Genomic DNA, 11,709 nt, shown 5'->3' on the forward strand with positions numbered 1-11,709 from the left:
TATGCTGATGACAGGATTTGTCCCAGATTGAAGGGTGACGAGTTTCCTTCTTTGCACAGATGACAAAACTCATGGAAACCATTCAAACATCAGCTAGCCAAACCTCTTTCGGATGGATGTAGCCTAGTCTGGGTGGTATACCTCATTTGCAGGCTGCTACGAGCTTTAATTTGCAACCAGATCTCATGAAATGTCCAGCTATCTAAAATTAAAACAACACAGTATATATCTGCACTTGGGTCACCAAATTCAAGCAAACCAAGCATAGACTAAACTACTAGCCTGGTTTCGAGAGAAATAGAAAAACATATCAAACCCTAAGCTCAAACTGAATCAATAAATTTCTGGATCAGCTGGCAAGAATAACACTCCCTCTAAAGAGAGCATTTAGGTCCAAAACCCCCACGTCGAGAGAATTCTTATCAATCAAGTAGCAGTTTTGAGAAAGAAAAGAAGAAAAGTTTTTGGTAGAAAAAGGCTTCGGTTACAGCTATATCTAGCAGGGATTCATAGCATGCCCCACCAATCCGGAATTTGAATCAACAAAGTGTCAAAGCTACCCTAAAGCCAGCTGGAGATTAGGTTGTTCAGGAAAAAAGATGGCATAAAAAGCTTCCAAATTTATTCGCACAAAAAGGTCACAGCGTTTGCCATATCTTGCAGGAATTTGTGTCAGTGACAGATCTAAACCTCGAAACCTATTTGGTATCAACTTTATTGAAATCAATGGTAAACAGAAACAAATCAAAGGGAAAATCATCAAGCGACACAAAACTGGTTGCAGCGAGCAAGTACTAGCTGCAGTATCTAATTGTAAAAGTTCTAATGCAACAGACTTGTTGAAAGATGGTCACAAGCACCATGGTTAAGCGTCATTTCTGAAGATTTAATTGGAATTAGGGAAGAAAACTTGCGCAGATCCATCTTCAATAAATGCAGGTTTGGTGATTTCAGTTCTTCGTTAGAGGTTTGAGTTGTCATTTCCAATAACGAATATTCATATTTCCTTGGATCAATGGAAAAATACCCGCGTCTAATCTAACCCAAATATATTTAAACCAACCTTAAATTTATCACCTTTTCAACATCATCAAAGCTTGTCCAGTTCCATTTTCCGAATGCATTTAACTCAGGCCACAAACAGATTTGCTCCAGGAGAATTTTGGTGCTAGAAACGAAAACTGCTTCTCATAATAAATAGTACCGAGAAATCACACGTACAACAATTCCCATATGAACAAATGAAAAAAGAAAAAGAAAAAACCTAGAATGTGGTAAACCAAAACAAACAACATGCTTACAGTGTGGAAGCATTCAGGTTGAGAAACCTGGCTGTTCAAGAGAGCTGCGCCTTATCTTCCCAAAGAACTCTACTTGTTCTGATCCAAGGCAAATTATCTGATGATGCATAAAACAACTGCAGAGCACAGGGCAGTCCCTTATTAACCAGCATGACATCACCCAAACACTTCACAAAAAATTCAAAGAATGTGTCCTAGTTTCTAAGTCGGCAAAACTCATCCATTCCTTCACTGGGATCTCCTCCTCAGGTGCTGAGATACAGGATAACCCTCGAAGAAATCCAAGACAGCATTCTCTAAATCCTCCACTGAATACTTGATATAATTTTCTGGATGCTTTCCACTCTCTATATGACTCCTGAACCGTCCAAGAAATGACCTATAAGCTGGGATCAACTTCTCAGATATAGAAATTCGAAGCTCCTCCCGAAGCTGAGAATCCGGAATCAACCATGTTGCTTGAGTCCTGTGAACGTCCTCAAACATAGCATTGAAGGTCTTAAATCTCTCTCTCAAAGCACTCTTTGAGACACCAGAAGAGAAACTCCCACTTACATGTAAACCCTCATCCCTCAAGCAATACAAAACACTTACCCAAGTTGCTCTCTGGTAACTAGTAGCTGCCTGCCTAAATTTCCCAGTCAGCTTTCTCAAGTAATCGTCTCCAATCATTTCTCGCAATTCTGGCGAGCCTTTGACCTTTTGAACAATATAGTGAACATTGTTCATCATAAACAGATGGGCCAATGATGCATCCTTGTAGTGCTTGGACTTGCCCTCCAAATTGAATTGCAAAATCACAATAATCCAAATCAAATGAAGGGCTAAAGGGGTTTTCCCCTCTAGTTCAGTAAATTCCATATCAGGGGTAGTTGGATCACCCGAATATCTCGAGCCAGTAGATGGTTTTGACATAATAAGCCCAATCAAGGTCTGCTTATAATCCGAAATCAAACTGATATAATTCATCACATACCTTGTCAATGGATGAATTGTCCCTCCAGGCACCGGAACCCTCGAGGGCTCACGCAAAACAGCACTCTCAAACTCAGATAAAATCCCCCTGGCAGCCTCAGCCAATCTTGACAGAATCTCAGCAGCCTGAACTCGAACGGAGTCAGCAGATTTTGATTCAAAAACAACATCAATATCGGGCGACAAGCCCATCAAAGCATCATGTAAGTCCAAAATCTTGAACATTTTCTCAGGAGATCTCCTGCTAATACTAATTGCCTCAGCAAAATTAAACAATTGAATCGCTGGACCCTTGACAGTCTCCATAAAACAAGCATCGTCGATAGCAGTACCAATCCCATAAAAAATCTCCTCACAAAGCTTCTTCTCACTAGCAAACAATATCCTAACACAAACCTTGGCCGCCCTAATCCACCTCCTGATCTTGGTCTCCAAAGCCTCCCATTCTAGTCTCTGAATATCCCCAATACTCAACTTCTCAATCCCAAGTCTCCGAAAACTCGCATCCACAGCTGATTTTCTCACACTCCCATAGACCTGGATACACTCCCTAAAGTACCCAGCAGAGACCATCCGTTTCGCAATGGACTGAAGGTCTGCTACAGCTTCTTGAGGAATCAGATCGATCTCACGAATACTACTCGTAGATCGATAACTGGCACTACTATTAGTCGAATCTGCACGCTGTATAGGATCCAAACCATCATCATGATCACCACCGCCACGACGAACTTCCTCCTGATCAAATTCAGTGATGCTTCTTACCGAACTAGTACAATGGTTCAAAGAAGCACGATCAGAAATGATAAGAGAGTCCAGTTCAACAGGGCTTGAATAGTTAATGAGGATATTGCGGAACTCATCTTCAAGTCTAGCCATGGCGATCTGTATAGCAGAGGTGACCTTGTTATCATTACTATCTTGATCATGATGGTCAGATGATATTGAAGTTGATGACATAGACTTCTGGATTTCATTTACGGCCTTTCAGTATAGATCCACTTCTTGACGATCTCCATCAAAGATCATTCTTTCTCTTGCTTCTTCAGATGCTGTCGAGTCCCACCTTAGAATTATGTTCCGGGCATCTTCAAAAGGTACTGCAAAAGAGGTATCCGTGCTGTAATTTTCTGGTGGTTCCATGACTGACTGGAGGATTCAGATTCTGGTTCCTAGGTAAAAAGAAGCAGAATCTTAATCTTGAAAAGGATATGTTTATTTTATATTAATATCACAACTTCAAAAGAGATGTTTTGCTCTTTTTTAGGTAAGTGTTGTTGGATTTAACACAAAACTACTTCCTTTCCCCTAACATCTTGGCAAGTACAGAGTTAAGAAAGATGGTGGAATTGGATGGAGCTAAAGATGGAAATATTTTTGGAATCTGGATAAAGGGGTGTTTTTTTTTTGTTTTTTTTTTGTGTGTGTGTGTGGAGGAGGAGGCGACGGTGGTGGATGGTGGTGGGACAAGGAGGGAGGAGAAATATGAAATATTTGGGAGTGAAATTAAAGAGGAATTTGTATCTTGGGGATATTAGTGAAAGTGATGGGAGGAGTATAGTAGTCGGAGCCTTGGAGGAGGAGTATACTTTTGGTGTGGTCTTGTAAGGCAGCTACTGTTAGGGATTTTTGTCTGAACGTGAAACGTTTGATTAGTTTCGATTTCGAACACAGAAAATCCAACAGGTAGACTTCATTTTTTGGAAGCTTGACTTGTTTTTTCACACTTGCCGGAATCTGTTATAGAATATACCGGCTACCCTGCCGAGCTGGTTTCGGTACTGTTGGAGATTTCTCCTTTTCTTTTTCTTTTTTCTTCTTTCTTTTAATTATAATAGGATTTCACACTTGACATTTGGAAATATTGAAGGCAAGTCTTTATGGATATGAGCCAACACACCATATCATACCATTCTTGACCGCACTATTGCTAGGGTTGTTTTACAACAGTTTCTGATGATTTGTGCGGGGGAGTAATTCTTCCTGTTGACTACTTTTTCCAATGATGATTCCTGGAAAAGAAGAAGAAGAAGATCATTTTTCCCACTTTATCCAAGTAGTGATTGCTTTTGCTTTTGTTGTTCGTTTATGGTTTTAAAATCTTCACATTTGTTTTATTTTTTAAAATTGTTTTGATATATTAATATTAAAAATAAATTTTAAAAAATAAAAAATATTATTATTTCAACGTGTTTCTAAAAAAATTATTTTAAAAAATAATTATAATTACAATTTTAAATAATATAATATTAATTTAATTATTATTTTTAGTTATCTAAAAACACATCCTTGTATTGATCTAATTAATCTAGTGTATTGAAGAAAATAAATTTTATGACCAATGATTTTAAAGTTTGAATTTTTAATAAATCAATATAATGGATTTTTTTTAAGCATTAGATCCATGCAACGTTGCAGCTGAATTTGGTGAATTTTCTAGGACTAGGAAAAATCCTCGGGGTTAAAAGAAACTTGTCAAAGAAAATTTAAAATTTATTTTTTGATTTTCGGTATCAGAACATTTAAATGAAATGATTCTGAAACCTTTGCGTAATTTGGAGGCCTCCTCCTCTGCTGGAGGTATTATCCTTTGCGTCATTTTATTTTATTTTATTTTTAATAAAATAAGATAATGGATTTCTTTAAGCATTAAATCTTGTTAAATCTTGTTAATGGTTCTAAGAAAGCCTAGCTCGTATTGCATCCCACATGGGATTTTATTTTCAACGCAAAAAAATAAATATGATGATATTGCATTAATATTTTATTTAATTATATGATAAGAAAAAAAAATTATATAAAATTAACTAGTTAAGTTAGCAATCAGTATTATAAACTTAATCAGGTTTAATAATTTTTTATTTAACTGCATGATAAAAAAAATAAATATTTATAAAATTAAAAATTAATTAAATATTAGGGTGTTTGTTTCAGACTATGATAAACCTAAAAATATAAAATTAAAATAAATTATGTTGTTCAATTAAAAATAAATAAAATATTAAAGAATAAAATTAAAAATATATAAACAAGAAAAAAAAAAAAGATCTAATTGTGAAGGATCCTTAGGAGAGAAAAAAAAAACCCTAGTGAGCTTTTTTTTTAGGGCAAATAATCTATTAGATCTAATTGTGAAGGATCCTTAGGAGAAAATAAAAAATAAAAATAAAAAAAACCCTAGCACATACCTTGGGCTTTTTTTTAGGGCAAATAATCTACTTTCTTTTAAAATACAAGATGATGTGTCACCTATTCTAATTAGATTCCAACAACCATCAATCACCAGAAAGTCAAGACAAAAGTGTTTTGCACCTTTAAAAAAAATATATTTTTAATTATTTTTTGACTTCAAAACACTTCAAAACCTAAAATGAACCCATTTATGCCTTCAAATAAACAACAATAAGCTTATATTTAATTTTTCATGCTAGAATTTTTCTTATCAAATAGAATTTTTAGACACCAAGATTAACCATTTTAATAGCAAGAATCGTTGTCAATCAATATTTTCTCTTTACTAATAAAATTTGATAAATTTCTCTCTCATACCTCAAGCCAAAGATCAAAAAATAAGAGAAATAAAGTTTTGCATCAAAAGTGAACTTTGATAAAAATTCAAGGGATAAAAAATGGGTATGTTGCAATCCAAGAGGATTAAAATAAATTTATTTAGTCAATTTCAAAATGGCTATCTATTTTCTTCTTGTTTTTTATATTGATCCCATACCTTCAATTCTACTATTCCTCAATAAAATAGAATCAATTGACCTTCAATTTGGCATAAAAGTATGTAATTGGTGAGAAAAAAAGTTTAATAAAAAGAATTTATTATTAAATTAAATTTTTTTTAATATTGATATGATGACATATTTCATGATATTTTTTTAAAATTATTAAGACTGTGGCATATTGGATTAACTCGAGTTATGAGATCTTAATAACATTATAGAAATCAAGTCAACAAAAATTTTGAAGGTCAATTCCTAATAAATCCAATATTATAAGACAAATTTGACAAAAAAAATAAAAAACTATTTGAGTTAGCCCAAGTTAATCTATCAAATTTATGTACCAGGTTATGAGATTAGGATAATCTCATAGAAAACAAAATAAAAATTATAAAGTTTAATTTCCTTCCAACTCAATGTTGAATGGTTAAATAAAAAAATCAATTAAAAGAAAGGAAAAGAACAACCCAAGTTGAGATAGGGCAACATGTTAAACCTGTGACCTGAATCATGAAACCGAAATAGTTTTATAAAAATCAAATAAGAGAATTACGAAACTCCATTTCTAACGGATTCAATGTTGAAAGTTGAAATTATGAAAAATAAATAAATCCATGAGATTAGGATAACTCTATAAAAAAATTAAAGAAATTAAAAAATTAATTTCTAAACAACCTATTATTAAAAGATGAAATTGAAAAAAATCTAAATAAATAAAGAAGAAAATTGAGTTATTGGAGGGTGAAATTAAAAAAAAATCAATTAAATCAGGACGAAAAATAATAATAAGTCAACTTAGATCAACCTGTCAAATTCGCGATTTAGGTTATAAGTTCTATATAAACTCATAGAAAGCAAATTAAAATTCAATGTTAAATGATGAAATTAAAAAAAATTAATTAGAAAAGATAATAAAAAAACCTTACCCGAATCAATATGAAATAACCTATTAAACTTATCACCTAAATTATTAAATTGAAGTAAATTATGACACATCACTTTAATGTTAAAATAATAATGAAAAAAAATTAAATATATGAAACCAGTATATAATCTATCAAAGAAATAAAAATAAAAATAATAAAATATAACAACATAATATTAAAAGATAAAATTAAAAAAAAATTAAAAACTAAATTGTTAAATAATTAAATTTTAAAAATTACAAAATAATACTTAAATGAATACTATGTGGCGGTGTGACTACAGTGATTCACCGCAATTATAATATAATTATAATATGGGAAGTCTAGGCATATGTTTGCACAGATTGATTTGTGGGACACCGCGGACAAGATTATTCACCAGTTTTTTTGGGTGCAAATGTCGAGATCTCCACCTCATAAAGGCTTAGAAGGGGGCAAACTTCTCCTCGTCAACCATTTGATTGAGAGCTGTCTATGGCATTGGTCCTTGATTGCCTCATCACACTACAGTTTAAAAGACAAACACCGAAATTGAGAGCACAGCTGGTTTTGGAGAGAAACAATGGCTTCATGTGCTGCCTGCACCTTACTCTCTAAGAACTTAAAACCAAATAATCCATCTCCAAAAAAACAAAAAAGAAAACCTAACTATGAAACTAATGGATGAAGTAATTAAGCCCGACATTCATGCACGCACGTACACTTATGGCTTGCATTATATTGTATAAAAAGAGTGCAGGCCTCCTAACAAAACCGGCAGCAAGAGCACATTCTGTTTTTATGATTTTCTGATTATGCAGTCTTCTGTGCATGACTTGCTAATAAATAACAAGTGATCTAGATCAGAAGATAATAGTTTTAAACGGGAGTTGCACGAGTGGCGCTGCTGCAGGCTCACTTATAAAAAGAGGAGCTCAAGATCTTCGTTATGCTAATTATAAATGTATGATATTGCTGGCCAGCCAATTCCAGGAGCTATATATATATATATATATATAAAACAAAGTTTTGGCTTTTATACGAATGGATGTGGTATCTGACTAGCTAGACGGTACTCGTTTCCTGCAGACCAGATTTTTTTAAAAAATATATATATAAAAACAATGTTTAAATATTGTTAGTGTGAGTGTGTGTGTATTTTTTTTTTAATCCAAGTTAATTAAGCTATCGTAACAAATAAATCGAGTATTAAAAGAAAAGTGTTAACCACGAGGAAAAGAGTGACCCGATGTTAAAGATAAAACAATAACGAGATAAGGCGTATTAAATTAATCTCAGCTAACATGTGAAATTCACAATCCTTGTAATAAGGTTAAGCCAAACTCATAAAAAAAATTAAAAATAATAATAGTGGTCAATCTCTAATAATTCAAATATAAAAAATTAAAATAGAAATAAAATCAGCCAACAGAAAAAACTAAAATAATTAAACAATTATAAACCCCATAAAATCTCACAAGTCAAATCATATAAATAAAATAATCTAAAAAATAAATAAAATAATAAAGTTTAATCTAGAAAAGAATACAAATTTAAATAATGAAATCAAAAATAAATATAAAAAAACTAAAAAAAAATACTCAAATTAACCGACCAAATTAGTTTTCAAAGTCCTAAGATTGTAACCGAATTGAAATAAAATTAAAAAAATCATGAAGTCCTTTTTTTAAAATAAATAATATTAAAAAATAAAATAAAAAAATAATAAATGAATAAAAGCCTCTAGAAGAAGTCACTACCTCACGTGGAAGGGCACATCATTATTTTTATTTTTTAATTTTTATTTATATTTATTAAAATATTAAATTATTTTTATTTTTAAAAGTAACGTAATCATTCGACATTGTTTTAGAAATAAGAAACAATCAAGTAAACTTTGATAAATATTTTAAATTTGTGTTGATTTTCTAAATTCACAACATATAAAATTTTAGATTGGGCTCAACTAAAACACTCAATTTTAATAAATTTAATATTAAAATATGAAATTAAAAAAAATATATAAATCTAAATAATATTAAAAAATGAAATTAAAAAAATATATATAAATCTACAAATAAGAAGAAAAGTATTGAAGAAGGATGGAATTGTAAAATTTTTTTAAAAATTATATTAAATTAAAAATAGTAATCAAAAGAATGGATACCAAATTTAATTATTGAAAAAAATTAAAAAAAATATAATTAAAAAAATATAATTTTTTAAATTATTTTAAATAAAACAAATACTAATAAAAATAACATCAACGAAATCTAAAGGAAAAACTAACTAAAGAGCTGCTGAGAAAATTTAAAATGTCAACACAGTTATCAAGAAAGAGAGAAAAAGACAAAAAAAAAAAGACCACTGATATCAAACCAAAAATAACGTAGCTACATGTACTGTCTAAGGATGAAGGGTTGCTGAGAAGATTTCGTTGCCACTTTGCAAGCCACCGAAATCCGTTGCCATAAATATTACGAGATCTTCCACATACCTCCTTTTTTACTTAAATAATATTTTATATTAATTAAAAAATTTAATTTCTCTTCTTCCAAATCAATTATAAAAAAAAACTGGAATAAAAATATAAAAATTCCCCTGCACGACTATATATATATATATATATATATATATAACTTTAAGCGTAATTTCATCGATTCAGTGTTCATAAAAAGATGAAGATATAAAAAAAACCCTTGGTGAAAGCTATGTATAAAAAATGTGCGAAGACAAACTTGCTGCTTTGATAATGTTTAAAGAATCTCTTAGAAAAAACAGGATCACCCTAGAAAACAAGCTTCGTTACATTTCCTGAGAAGAGAAAAGGCATGATTACAATGCTACAACCCGTACACTTTTTTTCATTCGGTGAATCACTGAACCCTCTGTTTTTTTGTGGTGGTGATGATTTCACCTTGATTTAAGAACGAGCTGATTCGGTCAATCATTTTAACATAATTGAGGTGAAAAGGGTTGCATCTACTGCATCTACCTACTCGCAAGGAACAAGATGAAAAGGGGGAGAATAAGAGATTTGAAAAATGTCTAGTCGAGACTCAATTCATCAGCAAGAAGATGTAGATGACACCACATGAAACTAGGATCGTTTCATACGATAGATCGTAGTGGTTCATAGGCTTTTTACTAAATACTTATCAATGCAGTGTGAGAGCATCAGCACCTATCCTGTTCGATCATTTGGGCCAATTTCAAGCCCCAGCAGGCTCATGACGGCCCTCACGTTTTCATTCTACAATCATGAATACAAAAGACAGCTCGCCAGAGATGATTTAGTTTTTCTATCCTCCTTTTTTTTTAGGGCATAACAATTTTTGATGCCATGCCCGTTGGCGTGGAGAAAGAAGCAAGCATATTTGAAAATATAGTTATAATTATTTTTAAAATTGATATTTTAAAATAATTTAAAATATAAAAAATTAATTTTTTTTTTAAATATAAATTAGCCCGTATTTCTAAACACTCTAATATAGCACACATCACAATGCATTGTTATGACCTTCAAAGAGGTCTGGTTTTTTTCTCTGATAGCTGCCTCCAATAGGAAGTATTGTGTATGTCTTGTTAGCACGGTGCAAACTTTTATACCCAATTACATGTAAACACTAATATTTTCCATTACTAACACAATAAAACACATCAACTTACAACTTATTTTTTAGATTAACCAACATGATAAAGTAATTATTTTTTATAATTATATAAATATCTAATAATATAAATCTATATAAGAATACAGAACCATTATCATATGCATTCTTCTACTTTCTCGTTTTTATTGTTATATTTTCATTCCCTCCTATAATTTACTCAATTAAGCATAATAGGATCTTATTTTTTGGAGGAGAGCATGGAATGACAAGCTCATACACCGTGGCCTAAAATATATCCATGGAAAGACCAAATGTAATATGAAGTTTTTATAATTTTATGAATGGTGTTATTCGTAGAAAACTGAGCCAAGACTAGTACGTTCAAGTTTCATACCTCACCTAAAAGTTTTTTCATGGCTGACACATGTCAATTTATAAGAGAGTAACTGATCTTCTTGTCACAGGTAATCTATCTCCCCCAAATCTCCAACAAATCACCCCATCATGTGAAAACATTCAATGATGTCTTCTCACTCTTTCACTACTACCTCAATGAAAAACATAATATATAGATAGCTCCATTGCAATCGCCACTAAGTGTACAGCCCAACAAATCTGCAGTGGGCATTTGCACTAAATTGAGATTCGGTACATGGTTTCTTGTTGGGCGAAGGCCTAAAACTTAATGGATAGGGTAGTCCTCTTGAGACAGGGACTGTCCAGCAGCAGAAAGGGCTGTCCGTTCAGCTACACACACACACACACGCACCAAGTTCTTGAAGTAAAAAACACTACACGAAAGCTAATATCTAAGAGCAAGTCAGACAGTTCAAAGGAACACTCCGAGGCCAAAAAATAAAATAAGAAAAAGTTCTAACACATTATGTGATTAAGTTACGAGTCTAAGGCATTTGCGTTGTCTCTTCCCATTCACATTTCCTTCTGGTTCCAAAACCTCCGAGAATGTTGTCCCGTTTCCGATGCAGATGCTGCTGAAATTTACTGTCCTAATTTGAAGTGGACCTGATTTCTCTTCTTGAGTAGAGTTCCGTTTAGCAGAATTTGATGTGTCTGCTTAGGAGTATCTAATTACAAGCCGGGAAAGAAAAACGATCACGACTCAGGTTTTTACTTCAATCCTTAGAGCTACCTGATCCATGACTCCTTGAGTATCAGACACACTGGT

The 11,709-nt window shown here is 32.2% G+C and overlaps 1 protein-coding gene across 1 annotated transcript; it reads right to left on the reverse strand.

Annotated features, from left to right (window-relative positions):
• Window positions 1-1,160: 1,160 nt before the first annotated feature.
• Window positions 1,161-3,512, reverse strand: EXO70D3 (exocyst subunit exo70 family protein D3). The gene is given in 1 exon segment (XM_011038174.1): window positions 1,161-3,512. A coding segment is annotated over 1 exon segment (1,890 nt). The 5' UTR covers window positions 3,420-3,512; the 3' UTR covers window positions 1,161-1,529.
• Window positions 3,513-11,709: the final 8,197 nt, after the last annotated feature.

This window comes from Populus euphratica, unplaced genomic scaffold (genome assembly GCF_000495115.2).
Source record: "Populus euphratica unplaced genomic scaffold, PopEup_1.0 scaffold38.1, whole genome shotgun sequence".
Taxonomy (NCBI): Eukaryota; Viridiplantae; Streptophyta; class Magnoliopsida; order Malpighiales; family Salicaceae; genus Populus; species Populus euphratica.